Source organism: Vicugna pacos, chromosome 2 (assembly GCF_048564905.1).
Source record: "Vicugna pacos chromosome 2, VicPac4, whole genome shotgun sequence".
NCBI classification, from domain to species: domain Eukaryota; kingdom Metazoa; phylum Chordata; class Mammalia; order Artiodactyla; family Camelidae; genus Vicugna; species Vicugna pacos.
This window is the reverse complement of record NC_132988.1, coordinates 41413634-41435797: the sequence shown is the minus strand read 5'-3', so window position 1 is coordinate 41435797 and position 22164 is coordinate 41413634. Positions and strand designations below refer to the sequence as shown.

The following is a 22164-nucleotide window of genomic DNA, read 5'->3' as shown; positions in this document are numbered from 1 at the left end:
AGGGTCTTCTACTCCCCTGAGTAAGGAATAACCAAAACAATGGAAGTATTAATATCAGTGCTTGGAACAGTTATAGCTGCTACCACTTAGGATTACGTACCAAGTAGCTTCTAGGCACGCTGTACCCATTATCTCGAATCCTCACCATATTGTATTCATTGGTATGTTTTGTCTCATTTTATAAATACAAAAACTAAGGTTCAGAGAGAAGCTTGCTCAGAGTGTCAAAGACAACAGTGACAGAGCCAAACATCAACTCCAGACTCTCTGATTACACCTTGAGTTTCCCTTTATGGTTTGGCCACAGTTCAACAATTATTAACAGCTTCTTCCTTCCTGGCCCTTATATGGGTTTATGGGTACTAATACACAGTTCTTGCCTACAGCAGCGTTACTCCAGTAGAGGAGACACAAATAGAGATATATTTCCAAAACAGCGTGGTTGGCAGGAGAGGCTACCACAAACCACTACATGAGTGTTGACAGCCTGGAGCATGTCTAGGAAGGTTTGCTGGAGGGGATGCTGTTCTAAATTGAATTTCAAGGAATGAGTAAGAAATAGGGGAAGACTATTCTAGGTTAGAAACAAACTTTTAATAAATTGAGAGAAGTTGAGCATTTTGGTTCACTCAAGTTCAAGTCGAGGAGGCGCTTGCCTGTACTTTGGAGGTGACAACACAGATGTATTATATGGTCAGATTTGGATGAAAAATGGAACCATGAGAAGGACAGAGGGAAGGGTACATTGGAAACTTTCAGGACTCTTGTTTTAACTACTTTGTTCTCAGAAAAATCTGAGGAGAGACCTTTATTTTGTGCTTACTGTAAATTTAACTTATCACCAAGTACAGCCTTAGAAGACAGCTCAGTTCAATAACTTCATCTTTACAAAGGCAAATGATGTACTAATGAGACCATAGTAGGACATGTTGTCCCTGGCACCAGCCAGTGCCACATGTGCGTAAAGACAGTAAGTACTTCTAAAGAAATAAAGATGGACGCGTCGTCAGCAGAAATCACAAATTTATTAACTCTTAAATAGTCATTTACCATTATGGCAAGAAATATATACAGTGTCCCATGGTAAACTGCAGTGTTTCAAAATGATAGCAGATAATAAATGTGTAATTCAATTGTGGTGGAGAGAACAAATCACAATTTCCTCACATCTTAGTGTGGAAGACAAACTTGATCTACGGTAATACTTCAACACCACATGCTAAAAGTGTAAAAAAAAAAAAAACACTGTATACCTATTTTTTTTTAAATACATGTATGCCACGTATAGCTGCTTCACAAAAAAGATAAGAGAAATTAAAAAGGGAAAAATGAGGCCATTACTTTTTCACAGATCTCATTGGCAGGTTAACATGGCTCAATACATTTACTGTATATATTTACTTTAAATATATATTGTTTTAAATCGTGTAATAATTATCAGAAAAGTTTCAATCCATCTACCATACATCCACTAGCAACAATATCTAAGGTGATTAGTAATCAACACAGAAGGTGAAATGAGAGCGAAGAGGGAGGGTTGTTTTTCTTTTTTGCTTCAGCTTTAAAAATAGGCTTCTGAGGATTCTGAGTTACTATTGTTAAAACAACGTTGATGAAGATACCATGCACTCTAAAGTGGAGGGAGGAGAAAAAGCCCCGCAGGAATTGAATAAACAGAGAAATGAGAAGCACGAAGAAAACAGGGACGTTTCCCTTTTCTTTTTTTAAAACTGGAAAACCCGAACTCCCTGGAGGACAACAGCATCACTGACATGAGAGACGCTATGAAAGCACGAGTCACGAAGACCGAGGTCAAAATGCTTAGGAGAATTGAAGACCTTCGCAGGCCTCCCAAACTTCAGAACACCAGCCAGTGATGATGCAGGAGGGCCCGCCCCAAGAGGCAGAGAAGTAAGTGCATCTGCACAAAATCCTGATCCATGACCCAGCTGGTGTCTCCTGCCAGCTGCCCCAGACGGTGAGCACATGCAGGCACAGCAGGCCCCTACTCGCTTTTTCTTCTCAAAAGTTTACCTCCAACACAGGATCCCTACGTCCAAACTAGCACAAAATTAAAAACCTTTAAAAATCTTCTTGACATTTTTCAGGGGCCCTGAAGATGATCAAAAATGTTAGTATAGCTACCCTCCAGGAGGCCTCAGTTTTTATTTTACCTTCATTATGCAAATTTCACTTTTCTCACACACTACTTGACAAAAAGGAAAAAGTAAAGAATGGAAAAAATATAAAAGGAAGCAAATGAAGAAAAAAGAGCACAGGTTTGAGAAAGGAACAAAAAATTCAATTCAGCAAATGTCACCCAAACAGGGCGAGAATACCGTAAAGTGATCAAACTCGTCTGTGACGTGAGTTTTTCCAGTTTGACCCAAATGACATGACTCTAGGTGGGAGCAAACCCACTGATTCTCGCTTTCACATTCGTAAGTGATTCTTACCCACAAACCGACCCACTTTAATTGTTAAATAGCAACTAAGCTTTCAATCAGAAACCATCCATTTCAACCAGAATCACACCAGGAAACTTAAGGTAATCTTTTTTTTTTTTGCCTTTTTTTGTTAAACAAACAAGCTAAAACAGACTAACAGCAAAGAGGTTTTAAAAATTTACATTTCTCTTATAAACTTGTCATTCAGAGAACAGTAATTATGAAGTCTGTTAAATCTTGGCATAGACAGAGAAGTAGGTTTATGACTAGGTCGATGACTAGGTTGTACTCGGAATATCATGGAATTTTCTTTGACCTCCCCCTATTGTTTGCCAACAGCTATTGAAGTTTGCATGGAACATCCCCATAGTTGACGTGTAAACAATGTATAGGAAGGAATATATGACAAGGTGATGCCTCACGTATGCAGTACACGTAGGACCTTCACAACTTCATGCACTCAGAAACATGCATGAAGAGGAGGAGAGGACGGCCCAGGGTTACCATCCGGGTGCCTTGAGAACAGAATGTGGAAGTGGCACTGTTGATACTTAGCTGCAAGAAGAAACGGGAGAGGGAGAAAGAAATTAAACACTTTTACAGAATATCAGGAAGTGCTTTGCCAAGCATTGAGGCTAGGCTGCGATTTTACAGCCAGCTAAGTACTGGATTGAAAACACTGTGTATAAGACATCTTGGCTTGCAGTCACTGAAAGCTCAAATGCACAATGTTAAACAGTTAATACTGAGTTCCAATTTTAATATTATCCATCAGTTTGTCCACACAGAGCTAAGCTAAAAATACACTCAGGCTTCAATCACATGATTAGATCCAAATACAGTTTGAGCATTCCTACTTACCAGACAGATTAATAAATGAATAGTATTATTTAGTTGAAAAAGACTAAAAGTTTAAGGACATCCTTTAGCTTTTGTCATTATTCTTAGACTTCACGAGAAATCAAACCTAGAAGTCAATTTTACAGCCTTAAAAAGTAGAGAAAACACGATTATTATTTAATTGGAAGTCTTATTTCTTTAAACCAACAGCTGGGAGCACTAGTTCTTCAAAGCTCTGACAAGGTTCAGTGCTTTGAGTGGAAGAAAGATTCACAACAGTACCACACATCTCTGAATCCTAATCCAAGTTAGGAAACAAATCTTAAAAAACACAACAAATACAGGCATGAATTTATTTAGTCAACTTTCAATTATCCTCTGGAATTACCCACTTTGTGAGTTTTAAATTTCAACTTGACTTCCTCCTCCTGGTCAAATACCAATATACTAAGCAGAGCAGATCAATTTATATATTAACCTCAGCCCAGTGCGACACAGGAACTGCAACTTCTTGAAAGAACGGTGAGACATTAAAGGATCCCAGAGCCTGATATAAATTTGGTCTGGATAATTGAGAGTTGTCTGAATGGACTCAGATAAAATTGACTTCTGATGTGAGAACTCCAGGATATTCCAAAATACCACAATACATATGCTGAAGATAGGGTCTTCTCAGCACTTGTTACCTTGAAAATAAGGGTTATTCTACCAAATGGTGCGAAACGTTAGACTCGAGCTCATGCAAAAATGCTACGAATTCTCCAAGACCTTTTATGATTTTCATTGAATATAATGCAAGAGAAAATATCCTCAAAGGGAAGAAAAACAGCCATGCAGCTTTTCAGTCATTAGCTCCAATCACCAGGTATCACGGAGCAGGATGTTACTTACAAGACCCATATGTGAATGGTTTTCAGGCCTTAGATGTTTTGCCACAAAGAGGTGCTTCCTGAGAAGTTGTCTTTCCCATTTGGAATACAGGATGGCCTATTAAGAGAAGCCCCATTTAAGCCCCCTGGCATAAAATGAAGTTGTCTTAAATAGGCTCTATCCCATAAACACTTCAGGGAGTTGTAGAGAAACCTTACCTTCTAATACAGTATGAATGCAATCCCTTCTATAGTAACTGGCAATTTGTGCTGTACCTCTTTGGGGTAAAAAAAAAAACCACAGAAATGCACAAAAATGGTGTTTCTATTCTCGTTACCTACCTTTTATCTTTCTCTTAATTACATAGTTATTTGTTTTGGAGTGAATTTCAACCTATCTTTTGTTTTTTTCCTTGTGACCCACTTTTAAACAAATCCAACAGTGATAGTAATTATCAAGGCTATAGAGAAGGCCATTGAAAACCACTGCGGTGGGACATCAGGAAACTAAGAAATTTTGGTGGATTCTCTGGAGTTGAATGGCTGTTTGTGTGACCTTGACTCCCCATCCCATGCCCCCCAGATATTAACAGGTGGATCCGGTTAGAGAATCTGGAGTGAGAGCGGCAGTGGGCTGAACCCCTACCAAGCGTGAACATCCTGTCTTCTTTTCTGATGAATGTTATTCCTGTGGTTCCCCTTTACTCCAGCCGGAGTCAGCCTTCCCTACCCATAATCCTCTAGCATACGAAGCGAATGACTGACATCGTGCTTTTTCTCATGGTGCTCCTTGAACTTGGAATGCCTTCCATTTGTTCTTTCTATCCTTCAATTTCTCCAAGGTCCATCCTCACTTAAGACCTTATCCAAAATTCTATCTTCTACACAGTATCCTTCCAAACTGTTGTAAGTTTGTTATATTGGTCATTCATTTCCTTCTACTCTGGAGCTGATTATGAACTTTATTATAGTTTTTCCTTTGCTCTTGGTGATAAATTGTTTTCTAAACTTGAATATAAGTTCCTTGAGGGCAACGTCTTTTACTTTGCATTTTATCTGGCGCAGGTTAAACAGCTAGGTGATGTGAAATAAATGTCTAGCAAATACCACATCTGAGTTAGTGTGCTGTAGTGAGAAAGATGCGTTTCAAATGCTGAACTTCATAAATTTATCCTAATATCTGTAATTGAGCACCAGTAGAAAAATCTGTGAAATGAAACTACTGATATAATACAGTTGCCCCACAGTATCTGGGTGGGGATTGGTTTCAGGTTCCCCGTGGATGCCAAAATCTGCAGGTGCTCAAGTCTCATATAAAATGGTGTAGTATTCATATAAACTACGCCCATCCTCCTGTATACTTTAAATCATCTCTGGATTACTTATTAATACCAATACAATGTAAATGCTATGGAAATAGTTGCCTGCATGGCAAATTTAAGTTTTGCTTTTTGGAACCTACTGGAATTTCTCCCCCCTGAATATTTTCACTCTGAGGCTGGTTCAATCTGTGTGTGAGGAACCCATGCGTAAGCAGGGTCAACTATATTGGCTAGTTTAGAAACTCCTATTTTTCCCTTCCACATCCCCTTCCTCTGCCAATTGTGACAATGAAGTCATAAAGAGTTTACCTTATTACATGAATTCTCCCTGACTTAACCATGATAGGAACTAGAGGACACCCTATCTAAAACTGTTGAGTACTGCTCTAAGGGAAGCATCAACCCACAAACAGCTGGTCTTACTTATCTTCCCAGAGAAGTATAGATTGTTTCTCATGAGACTAATTCCCACCAGTATAACTGACCACTAGCATTAAGTAACATAGGCCATGCTATTACGCTATTATGGAATAAGTAAAAACGCTGACCATGGGTGTATTAAAGAAGCTGACAGCCTGGAAATATTTACTTGATGGGTACGGTTGGTGATCCCGAACGATGAAAATGAACATTCTGCCACTTTCCATCCCGGCGGTGCCACACACGTGTCTCTTCTGACTGCATTGTTTTTGGCATTCCGCTGCCATCCATGTACTGGGTGAGCCTAATGTATGCTATACAGGCAGCATCATCGCCTACCAGATGTACATGGGGGTTCAGGATAATGGTGTGGATTGGTTTATTACTTTTGGACAAAGCTGAAAGAGAACAACATGGAAAACAGAATTTAGTTTCTATGTAAAATAAACCAAAACCAGTAACAACTTTAGCTGGGACCAATAAATGGAATGCCATTCATTAATTCAGTTATCCACACAAAGTGAGTGCCTGGTACTATTCAAAGTATAAAGAAAAAGATCAAAAGTAGTCATTTTCTTTGATTCCTTTTGTAGACAATTCATATGCCACTCTGAAAACTTTTGGAGTGGGGCAGCTGGAGAGGCGTTCTCACTTATAATGAGAAGTGGTTAGAAAGAAAAGCCTAATATGAATAGAGATGAAGAAAGCCTGGCCCAGGTGCACGGAGGAGTTCCTGTCTTCCCAGTGAAGGATCGGTGGGACAGGATATCCTGTGGTCTTGTTTGTTTGTTAGTTGGTGAAGATATGGGACAAGGGAAATATATCAAGTATGCAAGTATGGAGACTGCTCTTTCCAAAATAGGCTGGCCAGAGCATGAATTTGTTTCCCCATCTCATCCAGTGGCTCCTCTAGTTGGTAGAGTCCATTCTGTGTTAGTCCGGTTGTGGTCATCCAGTAAAAATCCAAAATTTCATGCTGGCCAATATAACCCTGATTCTGATCCTTTAGCTCTTTGCACTGACTGAACAGCCCTCAGTAAGCTCAAGCCTGTGTTGTTTTGACAATAGCTATTTGTTTCAGTTATTCAGTGACTGACTTGAGAGAGAGAAAGATTTAGTGCAGACAATTAATGATCTCTCAGATCACTAAAACAGGTTGAACCGATTTGCCTGTTATCCAAACACACTCTATGAAAAGATCTGAATAAATTACTAGTGCTACAGTCAGATGATAAAGAATATCCCATTATGAAGAAGTATTTATGGAAAGTAGTGACATATAGTGTCATATTGAAATAAGTTAAAATATTAATGAGTTAATTCTTTATTCGTTTACTAGAGATGGGTGTCACTTGAGAGTCAGTTAAAGAAAACATTATGAGATGCTGTCAATCACAGTGCTGGATGGAACACAGGGAATATAAGAACGTTTACTGAAGCTCTATTAAGGGCAGTTTCTTACATAATTATCTTTGTTTGCAGACGCGTAGTGTATATAAGAAAAAGTAATTTGTTAAACATATCTTGATGTAAAAATCCATGCCAAGGCAGACTCTTGGCAAAGCTTGATTATCCTAAGCATTACTGCAATTTCTAATTCTTCCAAAACACTGCAAATGGTGAATTCACTCCCTGCATCATGCAAACACAACACAATACCCAGTCTCTTTAGGTGTTAAGGAAAAGGATTAAAAATTTCTGGTGTACACTTTTTTTGATGACCTGAAGCATTTCTGCAGGAGTGTCTTTTGTCACTTTCTCCGAAATGTGGCTGTTTCCCCTGAGACCATTAAAATTCTTGTAATCTGAACTCATTTACTGGACTACTCCTATTCATTTACATTTTACCTTGAAAATGAGCACGAATTATGCCTGATAGCACTCCTCTATGTCAAATATTCTGGCATGCTGCGGTTTCTTTTATTTTTTCATATGTAAGGTTTTATGAAAACCTGAAATAATTCCACACTTTCTGCTAACTTATGTCGCAGCCTATATTATACATTTACTGGGACTTGTATGGAGTGCACTTACTCAACATCACTTTTTAAATAAAAAAATCAGGTATGTTTCAAAACATACCAAAACTTTTAAGCCTGTCATTTTTTTCCCCCAACTTTAAACATAAAACATTTTTATGATGTAAGATGCTAGACTAAGGTAAAAATTCTCATTGCAGAAAAGAACCAAAGATGGGGTTGAGCCAAGATGGCCGAGTAGAGAGACTCACAGCTCGCCCTCTCCCACAAATACACCAAGAATTACATCTACAAACCCACTGAATTGCACAGAACACCGGCTGAACTCTGGCAGAGTGTCTCTAGTTTTGAGATTTAAGAGGATTCTCAGAAAATCTGGTAAGAAAAAAAAAACTGGTGCAGGGAGGGAGTGGCATAGGAACAAAGGCACCCCCCACACTGGGACACCCCTCTCTCCAGCCGGGAGGTCAGCAGACACAGAAGCAGAGCTTCCGAGGCTCCAATGACAAAGTGGCAACCACTTGGCAGACCGAACTAAGGGAAACTGTGATCCCCAGCGGTAGATGTGAGCCATCAGGGACAAGCAGGGACTGGCTGCTGGAGATTGGTGAGGAGCCCAGGCACAGGGCTGGGGCCTGCTGCACAGAGGCAGCCTCAAGGGACTGGAGGGCAGTGTGAGCTCTGGCTGGGACCCCCATAAAACAGCACTGTGCAGCCACGCTAGTCTCTTTCTCTGCTTGACTCCATTGTTGGTGTGTTCTCCTGAGAAGAGAGGAGGGGTTTGGTTATAGCCATCACCGCTTCATGGAGGCAGGGCTGAAAGCTGAATCTATACCCAGTGGCCCTGCAACTTCACAAGCAGGAGACAAACAGGCAGTGAACAGAGTTCTGACTCATGGTGGGGGCGAGTACGGGTATTTACAACAGGCCTGCATACGTAGGCAGGGCTGAGGTCTGCCCTGACCCTGTGGTGCACCACAGATTCAGGTGTGTGGTGGCACACTTACTACGGTGAGTCTGAGTGCCTGACACTGGCAGATCTGCAGTGGTGGTTCCGGGGGCCGAGAACCTGGGGGTCACCAGAGCAGGTGGCTGATATTCCTGCAGCTAAGGCAGGGACAAAGGCAGCATCAACAAAGAGTACCTTGTAAGCCGGCATAACAAGTGAGACACCACCAGAGGGCACTTCCTAGTGGACATCTCCTGCCTACACTTCTTCCCAGCTGAAGTGCTCCAACCCTGCCTACTACACACCACAGCCCATAAATGGGTCTGGAAGCCTCTATTCCAGCAACAGGGGGCAGACCAGGCCCCTGTCAAGGCTGTGACAACCACAGAACAAAAAAGAAGGCCTGGCTCAACAATCAGGGCATGCTCTGATCCCCACACCACCAATCACACTTCACAGTCAAAGGAATAACAGCCAAAATACACGGAAAGTATGGACGGTTGCCATGTCTTCCAAGAACAGCCATTGCAATGAAACTATTAGACAAACAAAAAATAAAACAGCCTTTCAAGATCACAGTTGATAACTGATACTCCTAAATCCATACAGCCAGAGAAATATAAGTAAAATGAAGCAGAGGAACTACTCCCAATTAAAAGAACGATCAATGAAATAGACCTTGATAGTCTACTAGATGATGACTTCAAAAATGGAGTGATCAGTGCACTGAAGGAACTAAGAGACTATCAGTAGAGACAGAATACTTTAAAAAGGACATTGAAATTGTAAAGAGGAGCCAATTTAAAACAGAAAACTCAGTTGCTGAGATAAGAGCTGAGCTAAAGACAGTCTCAAAAGCAGACTAGACAATGCAGAGAAATGAATAAGAGACTTAGAAGACAGGATACAGAAGTCACCCAATCAGAACAGCAAATAAAACAGCAAAAACCAATGAAAGCGATATAAGGAACCTATGGGATAATATAAAGCATTCCAACTTACGCATAATACAGGTCCCAGAAGGAGAAGAAAAGAGAATTGTAAAGGTATTTGAAACAATTGTGACTGAAAACTTCCCAAACCTAAAGGAAACATATCCAAGTACAGGAGACACAGAGGGCCCCAAATAAGAAGAAACCAAACAGACCTCTACACCAAGACATAATTAAGATGGCCAAAGTTAAAGAAAGGCTTCTAAAGGCAGCAAGAGAAAAATGAGTTAGTTATAAGAGAACCCCCATAAGGTTTTCAGCTGATTAGTCTACACAAACTGCTGGTCAGATGGGAGTGGCAAGATATATTCAAAGTCCTGAATGAGAAAAAGCTGCAACCTAGGTTACTCTATCCAGCAAGACTATCCTTTATCTCTCCTACTCTAAAGAATTTCACGGACAAGCAAAAACAAAAAAAAATCAGCAGTACTAAACCTATACTAAAAGAAATATTGAAAGGTCTACTCTAAATAGAAAAGAAACAGGAAGCTATAGAAATGAGAAAACCATAATTGGAAATGTGATAACTACAGTGAATTGCAAGAGAATAAACATGAAGATGTAAAAAGTAAATAAATAAAAATAAAGAATATCAAAATCATAAAAGGTGGGAGAGGGGAGCAAGAAAACAGTTTTTTTTCTCTCTCTCTTTTTCTTCGTTCTTTTTAGGATGTGTTTGAACCAACATGACTATCAGGCTAAAGCAAAGAGATACATATAGAAAGGGGTTAATATACCTGAAAAACAGGAAAACCACAAATCAAAAGCACACAATAGTCACAAAAGCCAAAAAGAAACCTAGCTAATACAAAAGAAAAATGATCAAACCACAAAAAGAAAAACAAAAAGGAAAAGAAAGGAACAAAGAAGAAATACCAAACCAACCGGAAACAAAGTTCAAAATGGTAATAAACACACATCTACCAGTAATTACTATAAATGTCAATGGACTAAGTGCTCCAGTCAAAAGACAGAGTGGCAGATTGGATAATAAAACAGAATGCTGCAATATGCTGCCTACAAGAGACCCACTTCAGAGAAAAGGACACACATTAGATTGAAAGATATTTCATACAAGTGGAAATGACAAGAAAGCAGAAGTAGCAATACTCATGAGACAAAATAGACTTTAAAACAAAGGCCATAAAGAGAGATAAAGGACACTATATAATGACCAAAGGAGCAATACAAGATGAAGTCATTACACTCATTAATAAACATGCACCCATTACAGGAGCACCTAAATATGTAAAACAAATACAGACTTAAAGGAAGAAATTGATGGGAATACAAATAGGGTGTTAGTCTCCTACTCCTACCTCTCATTGGACAGGTCTTGCAGATAGAAAATCAATAAGGCAGTGGAGATATACTAAATGACACAATAGAACAGTTAGACTTGCTTGATATTTTTAGGACATTACATCCTCCCAAAACAGAATATACAGTTTTTTCAAGTGCTCATGGAACATTCTCTAGGATAGACCACGTACTCAGGCACAAAAGAAACCTCAACAAATTTAAGAGGGTAGAAAATTATTCCCAGCATCTTCTCTAAAAACAATGGCATGAAACTAGAAATCAACCACAGAAAAACAAATGAGAAAAAAATAACTTATTGAGACTACACAATATGCTACTAAAAAACCAGTGGATCAATGATGAAATCAAAGAAATTTAAAAAAAATTTAAAAAATGACAAATGACAATGAAAACAAAACCATACAAAATCTATGGGATACAGCAAAAGCAGTCCTAAGAGGGAAGTTCATAGTGTTACAGGCCTTCCTCAAAAAAGAACAATCTCAAATAAACAACCTAAGCTGCCACCTAAAATAATTAGAAAAAGAAGAACAAACAAAACCCGAAGTCAGCAGAAGTAAAGAAATAATAAAGATCAGGAGGAAATAGAGATTAAAAAAGCAATTAAAAAATCAATCAAACCAAGAGCTGGATTTTTGAAGGAGTAAACAAAATTGACAAACCTCTGGCCATCAAATGAGAGAGAACACAAATAAACAAAATAAGAAATGAAAGTGGAGAGATTATAAACCAACACCACAGAAATACAAAAAAAAAATCATAAGAGAATACTATAAATTGGACAAGTTTCTAGAAACATAGAGCCCACCAAAACTGAATCAAGAAGAAACAGATCATTTGAACAGACCAATAACTAAAAGTGAAATGGAAGCGGCAATTAAAAACCTCCCTGCAAACAAAAGTCCAGGACCAGATGGCTTCACTGGGGAATTCTATCAAACATACAAAAATAACTCATACACAATTCTTCTCAAACTCTTCCAAACTATCATTCTATGAAGCCATCATCACCCTGATACCAAAATCAGACAAAGACACTACCAAAAAAGAAAGCTATAGGCCATTATCGTTATGAACATAGATGCAAAAATCCTCAACTAAATATTAGCAGACAAAATCCAACAACACATAAAGAAGATCATACACTATGATCAAGTTGGATTCATCCTAGGGACATAAGGATGGTTCATTATATGCAAATGAATCCACGTGATACACCACATCAATAAGAGAAAGGACAAAAACCACATGATCATCTCAATAGATGCAGAAAAAGCATTTGATAAAATTCAACACTCATTTATGTTAAAAACTCTTACCAACGTGGGTATAGAGGGAACATATCTCAACATAATAAAAGCTATATATGACAAACCTACAGCCAGCATAGTACTCAATGGTGAAAAGCTGAAAGCCTTCCCCCTAAAATCTGGAACAAGACAAGGATGCCCAATTCTCACCACTTCTATTCAATATAGTATTGGAAGTCCTAGCAACAGCAATCAGACAAAAAATAATAATAATAATAAATAAAAAGGATCCAAATTAGAAGAGAAGAGGTAAAACTGTCACTTTATGCAGATAGCATGATACTATATATAGAAAACCCTAAAGGTTCCACACAAAAACTAGAGCTAATAAAAGAATTTGGTAAGGTAGCCGGATACAAGATTAACTTAAAGAAATCAGTGGCATTTCTTTACACTAACAAATATCAGAAAAGGAAAGTAAAGAAACAATCCCTTTTAAAATTGCATCCAAAAATATAAAATACTTAGGAATAAATCTGACCAAGGAAGTGAAAGACTTATACATGGAGAACTATAATTTGTATTAAAGATGACTTAACAAAGTGGAAAGCTATCCCATGTTCCCATGGATTGGAAGAATCAATATTGTTAAAATGGCCATGCTGCCCAAGGCAATCTACAGATTTAGTGCAATCTCTATCAAATTACCCAGGACATTTTTTCAAGAATTAGAACAAAGAATCCTAAAATTTATATGGAATCCCAAAGGACCCAGAATTCCCAAAGCATTACTGAAGAAAAAGAATGAAGCTGGAGGAATAACCCTCCCAGACTTCAGACAATACTATAGAGCTACAGTAATCAAAACAGCACAGTATTGGTAACAAAAACTAACATATGGATCAATGGAACAGAATAGAGCCCAGAAATAAATCCACGAACTTTTGTTCAATTAATCTTTGACAAAGAAGGCAAGGACATACAATGGAGTAAAGACAGTCTCTTCAGCAAATGGTGTTGGGAAAACTGGACAGGTGCACGTAAATCAATTAAGTTAGAACACACCATACACAAAAATAAACTCAAAATGGCTTAAAGACAAGACACTATAAACCTCTTGGGAGAAAACATAGGCAAAACATTCTCTGACATAAATCTTAGCAATGTTCTCCTCGGGCAGTCTACCCAGGCAATAGAAATAAAAGCAAAAATAAACAAATGGGACCAAATTAAACTTATAAGCTTTTGCACAGCAAAGGAAGCCATAAACAAAACAAAAAGACAATCTACAGAAGGGAAGAAAGTATTTGCGAAAGATGAGACTGACAAGGGCTTAATTTCCAGAATATGTACACAGCTCATACAACTTAATAAGAAAAAAACCACCAACCCAATCCAAAAATGGGCAGAAGACCTAAACAAACAGTTCTCCAATGAAGACACACAAATGGCCAGTAGTCACAGGAAAAAATGCTCAATATCGCTAATTATCAGAGAAATGCAAATCAAAACTACAATGAGGAATACCTCACACCAGTCAGAATGGCCATCATTCAAAAGTCCACAAACAATAAATGCTGGGAGGCTGTGGAGAAAAGGGAACCCTCCTACACTGGTGGTGGGAATGGTTTGGTGCAACCATTATGGAAAACAGTATGGAGATTCCTCAAAAGACTAGAAATAGACTTACCATATGATCCAGCAATCCCACTCCTGGGCATATATCCAGAGGGAACCTTAATTCAAAAAGATACATGCACCCCAGTGTTCACAGAAGCACTATTTACAATAGCCAAAACATGGAAACAACCTAAATGTCCATCAACAGATGACTGGATAAAGAAGTTGTGGTATATTTACACAATGGAATACTACTCAACCATTAAAAAGGAATGAAATAATGCCATTTGCAGCAACATCGATGGACCTAGAGACTGTCATTCTAAGTGAGGTAAGCCAGAAAGAAAGAAAAATACCATATGATATCACTTACATGTGGAATCAAAAAAAAAAAAAAAAAAGACAAACTTATTTATGAAACAGAAACAGACTCACAGATGTAAAAAATGAACTTATGGTTACCAGCTGGGGAGGGGGTAGGAAGGGGTAAATTGGGAGTTTGAGAGTTGCAAATACTACAATATATGAAACAGATAAACAACAAATTTCTTCTGTATAGCACAGGGAACTATATTTAATATCTTGTTATGGTTAAAAAGAATATGAAAATTAATATATGTATGTTCCTATATGACTGAAGCATTATGCTATACACCAGAAATTGACACAACATTGTAACCGACTATACTTCAATAAAATATATTAAAAACAAAAAAGAAATGAGCCAAAGAATCTGCAAATTTGGGAGAAATTCAAAGAGCAGTTGGAAAAGGCATGTTACTAAATTTAGAGTAAATGTACCATTTTCAAAGTAGAATCGATGAAAGTCCATCCCTTCCACTAAATTCCCCAAAGCTTCAGGTTCAAAAGCAGTAAGGCCTGGGTCACAGATTTTTCTGTAAGAAAAAAAATAATGAAAATAATAAATGAGTTAATGTATTTTGCTGTTTCTCACATGTCCATTCTTACTTACCAAGCAGTCAGTGGTGGAAAGAATTTAAAAAAAACAAAACACTAATACAACATTTCTATCACAGGCCTTAGCAACATGGGATGGGGAGCAGACCTGAACTTATCTACAAAACAGAAACAGACTCGCAGACATAGTAAACATTCTTACGGTTACCGGGGAAAAAGGGATGGGAAGGGATATATTTGGGAGTTTCAGATTTGCAAATGTCAGCCACTGTATATAAAAATAGATTTTAAAACGTTTCTTCTGTATAGCACAGGGAACTATATTCAATATCTTGTAATAACCTTTAATGAAAAAGATTATAAAAACAAATATATACATAATTGGGACACTCATGCTGTACACCAGAAATTGATACATTGAAGCTGACTGTACTTCAATTTAAAAAAATAATTTTGAGGAGACCTCAGATAGGGGCAAGATAATAAACCAGCTCCAGCAGATGATAATCTACAATATATTTTAGGAGTTTCCTTTTAAAAATTTCTACTTTTTAATTTCCAAGTTGAATTCTCTAGTCATTCCCCAGTTTTTCTAATTCCTCAGTTTTCTGGTGGTTGTAAGTTTATTATTTTTAAAATGCTCTCCAAGTCGAAGTCACTCTCAAAGCCCTATAAAGTCAACTTTGGCTCTGAAATTAAATACTTCTGGAATAATTTTTGACACCACTACATTCATGTCACACATCTACACATGACTGACTTGAAGACAGGTATCACATCCTACACCTTCTGGCAGTGTCTGCAAGATGTAAGTAAACCTCAAACATAAGTTTCATTAACTTTTAAAATAAAACTCATGAGGGATTCAAATGCACATTAGTTTTCTTTTCAATCCTAGAAATATGATTCAAGAGATACACCATTTTAAATATTCAGAGAAAGCCAATGGGCTTTCTTTGGAGAAATTCATTCAACAAAGATTTGTTAAACATTTACTATATAGTAGAGATTCTTTGAAACACCTGTAACACAACAATTAATACTGGAAAAGCAATAAATACAAAATGCTCAAGAACCAGACTACTTATATGTAGGACAGGAAAGATTTATGAGAGAGAAAATTTGAGCCAGGTTTTCAGGAATGAGTAGGAGTTTTCCAGGTGTGTGGAAGGCAGGAGGAGGGCAGTGAATACAACAGTAGAGGGTGTTTGGGGAAAGATGTGAGTTGCCTGATGCAAGGACTGGATGGGCATATAAATCTCATGGAAAAGAGAGGAGAAAATGTATCTTTGGGCCTGTGGTGATCAGGGTAGGCATCTTAGAGGAGGTGACATAAAATCTGGATTTGAAGAATTAGTGGAAATTCACAAGGTCAGATAAAAGGAGTACATGCTGGAAGATTTTGGATTGCTTATTAATTTGGTGGGGCTACATCTAATTTCATGTGGAAATTCCCCATTTGGGAGGCAAAACGTTTTCATTGTTCAACAGAAATACAAGTTTCAGAAGGCTCACTCATTATGGTTCTTGAAAGTATGGTTCATAGAATGTGGAACTGATGTTTTTTAAGAACACTTTTAAAGTAGAAAATACTTCTAAAATAAAAAATCACAGTAGTTATTCATTGTGGTAAAGAAAGCCTTAGAAAAGGGTGGGGTGGGAGTGGGTAGGGATTTTAAACTTCCTGGTGGGCATGTATTAAAGCTCAAAGTTAAATATATATAATCGCTTTCTAAGTAGCAAAATGGGAAGAACGGTGTTCCTATGGTAACAGGAATTTATTCTGCCAGCGGCTAGTACTTCGTCTATAAATACGACTTTTGGTTGTCAACATTGGAGAATCTAAATTTATTACTACTTTACATCAGCACCAAAATCATACAAGAATCATTGTACTATGATGAATCATTTTACCTAGCCATCAAGAGTCGATATACTTGAAAACCTGTTACTGTGTTCTTTCTATGTTTGTATGTAAGTAATGTATGTATGTCTCTCTCTCTCCTATAACAGGCTTTGAATTAATAAAAGATTCACAAAGCTGCCACCTGACACGGGGGTGTGAGTGCTCTGAACAGGTGTGCTCAGGGCCAGCTGACAGAGCTGTACCAGTACATTCACCAACCCCAAAAGCTCCCAGATGGAAGGTCCCCTTGGATTACCCATGGGCCTGAGTGTACAAAATCGAGCCAGATTACAGGCAAAGGAGTTAGTGAGCTGATGTGATTCCTTGGAAATGGAGTTTAAAAGAACACTCTTTGCTGTCAGAGAATTAATCAGCTAAACAGTTGTTAAAGAGTTGTTTAGAATTCTGTGCCATAGGACAAATACCCTATTTTAAATTGAGAATATGGGAAATGCTATATTTCACCTCTTTTGCCTGGCTAACAACACCAACAAAACACACTTTCTACCAATCCACAGGGGAATGCTAGTGTGAAAGGAGATTTTTTTAAAAAGTGTATTATGATCAAAATTCATCAAAGTGTACATCTGAAATATGTGTTGTTTACTGTACAGGAACCATATCACAATAAAGGTATTAACAAATAAAAATTAAAAAAAGGAAATAGTTCAAGGTTTTCCTTTTTGGTATTCTTGCTTAATGATTGCAGAATTTTCTAGCAATTAAATTGTTACAGTTTAACTATTTAAAAAAATTAAAAGTGTATTGTTTGAAGAATCATATGGGTCTAACAAAGTTGTATCAGCAAAAAGGATAAAAGAGGTCCTATGGCACAGAATTCTAAACAACTCTTTAACAACTGTTTAACTGATTAATTCTCTGACAGCAAAGAGTGTTCTTTTAAACTCCATTTCTTACTATTTCTTTCATTCTAAGTATACTTTTATTAGGTCATATTAAAGAATTGATACACACAAACACATACATATGTATGTGCCTGTGTTTGCACACACGTTAACTTATAAGAAGCAGTCCTGGATTTAATTTAGTTCTTACATTCAGTTACTCTCTTCCATATTTTTTAAAATATTTGGTTATCTATTTGTAACTGATGATAAACATAGTATCTTCTTGTTACATAAAACTTGGAAAGAAGCAGGAAAAAAACCACACAATTTTATCTCCCAGAGGCAACATCTCTTTTTCTTTAAAAAAAACTAGTTTGACATAGCTCATTCCATTTTTATATTTTCTCCTATGTAGTTGGAATATTTATATCCTTTATCTTCAGTGAACACTCACAAGCATTTTGCCAGATGGCTAGGAACTCTGCATAAACATCCTTGGTACCAAACACACCACAGGTTAATTAATGTTAATCTGTGGTGTGCTGGTTCCCTAATTAAATAGTATTAGACATATAAAGTTGCTTACAGTTTTTCACTGTTTTGAATGTTGTTTCCATAAATATCTTTGTTCATAATTTTTCTCCATTTTTGAGTTTTAAACTCAAAGTCCATGCTCACGTTAAATTTTTAGGGTTATAGTAATAATCCGAACCTTTATAGACATTTGCTGGTATATAATAACTGTGCCCCAAAGCCTTGCCTCCACCCCTCCCCTGAAAGCTCGCCCCATTTACACTCTGTCAGGTGGTGGAGGAGCCACGTCCTGCCGTGTCTGCAGCACTCCAGTCGTCTGCAGAGCTTTCATCCCTGACTGGATCTGCAGAAAACGCTCCTCCCCTCAGACCTGCATACCCTGAACTGGTGGGCATGAACATGCTTTCAGTCGTTTACTTGTCATTTATATTCCCTCTTTTCCTAATAGTTCATCTCCTTTACCTATTTTTCCACTTTTTAATCTTATCTTCTCAATATAAGTGAACTTTTGACAGGTTTCACAAATACTTTCCTGTTTATTCTTTGTCTCTTAGTTTTATTTTGGCTTTTAAAAAATTCAAGTGTGTAAGTTTTAGGTAGTCTAACCATTTTACCTTCTCATTTTTAAGTCTTTCCCTGCTTTTAAAGTTAGATCTTTCTAACCCCAGAGATCAGATTCAATCTCCTTTTTTTTTTGCATTTAACTCCTTCATTTAAGAGGAACTCACGTGTATGGTCTAAGGGGAATGTTGAGAACTGATTTTTATCTCCACTCAAACAGCTACCTTGTTGACCCACATCCTTTGTGTGATGTTTCTGTGCCCTATTTATTTGAATGATTTATTTTTATTTGATCAAAGTGATTGCCTTTATATACCTATGGTCCAGTAGTTTATAAACTTTAACATTAGACCTGTTTCTCTTTAAATAAAATTTTTAGGTTAAGAGACAAACTTATAAAGAGATGAGGATAAAGCTGAGCTGTGCTGGCTGAAGAGGAAAAGACAGCCGGATGTTGCCTCCTAATCTCTTTCTCTGTCCCGTCACCAGGGCAGAACTGCGAGGGAAAACATCCCTTAAACCAAAATGCACTTTTTATGTGCTTTCCTGGTCCGTGTGTCTCTCCTCTTATGGACTGCTCTACTTGGAATGCCTCTCTCACATGGAGGTGCAGGGGGTTATGCTTTTGCACGTTGACCAAAAAAAACCCCATCCTCCTATCAGAAGTCTTGTTTTCTCTGAAATCTTAAATACATTCATTTCTCTCCTATGGCACTTAGGTCATTTGTACCTTGAAATGAAGCTATTGTAGACATACCAAAGCTGGGGTTAGATACACATGAATTCAGGTACACAGAAGAATGAATTCTTATAGAAAATACCTTGTTATATGTGTGAAAGCAAAAGAAATGTGCCTCTACTCACGTGTAAGCTTCAAAGTCCCCATTGTTGATAGCTTCGATCAGCTGCTCAGTGACTTTGATAATCTCTTGCTTTCGTGCTAAAGGCAAAGACAAAGAATTGGGTGAGAATAAAAGGCAAAAGCTCTATAAAATAATAGTCTAATACATCCCTTGTGACAGCTTGGTGTTATTCTCACTACAATCTTGCTGCTCAAAGCACACAGATCAACATGAGCTGCCTCTTCTGGGAGCCTGGCAGAAACACGGATTCTCAGGTCCTACTCCAGACCTACAGATTAAGAATCTGCACTTAACAGGGCACTTAGGTGATGCCTGAGCACGTTCATGTGGGGAAGTGCCGTGACCTTCCCTTTGTTAGAAAACCACAGTCACCCAGAAAGTCAAGGCCATATTTTTAAAAATTAGTTCTTATTACCTTTATCAACATGATTGGGCTTATGAACATTCTTTTTTTTACCATTAACAAATGTTATTAAAAATGATAATCTTAAAGTATCACTCTACTAATATGTCTATCTTCACAATACAGCTGATATCTTGCATTGAGACATTTAACTTCATATAAATGTTGTTGTTTTTTAAACTGTTCAGCTCAGCTAACTACAAAAGCGGATGCCAACACTGTAATTGCCCTCATACTTAGGCAAATGGCCTCCGGAAACTGTAGACTGGAAAAGCAACGTAGGAATCAATGCTGTGGATGTAGAGGGAAGCCCTTCCGTGTAGCTGTCAACTCCAACACCAGATATGATGTGTTTCTACTCCTAGCCCGCAACTGGCAAAATTATTAATAGTTGGCTTAGTTCAAATCCCACCTATTCAGTAAATTCTTTTCTGATTACAGACACTTCAAGTGTTCCTTCTCTTTCTTGAATGCCTCTCTCGTATCATTCACAGGGTAATTAAGCATATGCTACATACCATGACAACTTCTCTGGTTCAACTGAATTACTGTTTTAAATTGTTACTGAACTTTGTGTAATCTGTCTTACTAGTTAAATTAAAAGCTCCCTGGAGGTAAATAACATGTCATTTTTTTTTGTATCCTTCAAAAAGCTTTATCCAATGTCTTTAATAAAATAGATGCTTGATAAGTCTGTAAATTTGATCAAGTGATACTGATAACCTTTTTAAATTTCAGAACACTATTCTCTTAACAATGAAATAAATGTATGAAATTTTAAAAATTAAATTTCATTGGATTTTGTTTTTAGAATGTCATAATACTTGGAAATAAATTAGGAGTAATCACAAAATGTTATTTCCATTCTATCTTAGTGGGGCAGTGAGGCTACCTTCATCATAGAAAAAGCTGAGTTCTGGTTTTAGGTTTGTCATTGATTAAAGGCAACCAGTTGTGTTTTTAATGAAAATGATCTTTCTTACACAGATTCTTAACCACAAACTTAAATGTTTATATTCACTTTCAAAACTCCAAGTTACCCAGGTTATGATATTCCTTATTTAAAATAAATGACTTCATTAAGACTATATTAGACTACATTTTAAAATATGGTTTGTCCATAAAATGGTTGCTGACAGTGTCAGGATCGATAATATAAAAAAAAAATTTACCATATAGATGAGATTTCATGTTTAGCTACATGATTTCATCTATATTTGCAAAAAAAACACAACATAGGATTTCTTACCTCCTATACACACTGAAAACATTTCTTGCCCATGCTTATTTGATAAATGAATATAATATATCCAACATCAAAATATACTGACAGCAGTAATGGCAGGGAATAATTCTGTAATGGGGTGAATGCCAATGGCTAATTTAGTTAGGCAGTAAGTGATTCATCTGTGTGTGGCCTCAACAGTATGAACATTTGGCAAAAACGCATGACAGCTGACCCAATTCTGGAATATAAAGGATCCACGTGTAGAGGAGCTCAGAAAATGAGATTAGGAAAATGTGACTACCAAAACCTCCTCCTCGCATTAAGTCCTTGTTTAAAACTAAGAGGTTTCTTAGGATGTTATCTGGCTAAGAGGAAAAAACTCATGTTTAGAAAACGGTGTCAATTTTTTTAAAAACAAAAAAGAAGGAAAAGATGAACATAAGATCATTGTCCTCTGGAGAGCTGCATTAGGCGAAGATTCGGTTCACAGTGTGTGAAAAGTGCAGGGTCACTTTCTGAAGTTTCTGAAAGTCTCTGGACTCCTTCTTAAGCATAATAAGGACTTAGAAACATCAGGTGGCCACGGCTACATCTCACTCATCTCATTCTCTGAAGAAGCACTGTGGAAATACTCACTAGCTCTTCAACAGTCTACATCCTCCAACTGGCTTAATTTTTGTCCTGCAAGATCAAAGCGACACACATTGCCTTATTAGTTCTTCTGTTTAGAGACAACAGTGCTTGAGCTGGCAGGACAGCAAACAGGCAGTAGCCAGGATGCTTCTGTGCTGCGTCATCATCGAAACAACGTGACTCTCTTGGCTCAGGAAGGGCCTGGAACTCAGGAATCTTTAGAGTGCTTGTTCCCCTGGAGCAAAGGAGCTGGAGTGAG

The 22164-nt window shown here is 37.6% G+C and overlaps 2 protein-coding genes across 14 annotated transcripts in view; one reads left to right on the top strand and one right to left on the bottom strand.

The window, feature by feature from the left end:
• The window catches only part of LOC140688736 (uncharacterized), an 87091-nt gene that overhangs the window by 49351 nt on the left and 15576 nt on the right, over positions 1-22164 (top strand). The window contains exon 4 of the mRNA XM_072948514.1: positions 8078-8255. The gene's annotated coding sequence lies outside the window, so the exon portion shown is untranslated. The remainder of the gene's footprint in view (positions 1-8077; positions 8256-22164) is intronic.
• Positions 1007-22164, bottom strand: part of CAMK2D (calcium/calmodulin dependent protein kinase II delta) — a 294475-nt gene continuing 273317 nt past the window's right edge. For 10 of the 13 annotated variants that reach the window (XM_072938444.1, XM_006217342.4, XM_015250447.3 and 7 more), the window contains 5 exons: positions 19643-19718; positions 14813-14907; positions 6068-6296; positions 4179-4274; positions 1007-3002 (listed from right to left, as the gene is read on the bottom strand). In XM_072938444.1, the coding sequence (XP_072794545.1) occupies positions 4208-4274; positions 6068-6296; positions 14813-14907; positions 19643-19718 (467 nt within the window). In that variant the 3' untranslated portion in view covers positions 1007-3002; positions 4179-4207. Of the gene's footprint in view, positions 3003-4178; positions 4275-6026; positions 6297-14812; positions 14908-19642; positions 19719-22164 lie in introns of all 13 variants that reach the window. The other 3 variants (XM_031691363.2, XM_006217352.4, XM_006217350.4) reach the window with 2 other exon arrangements.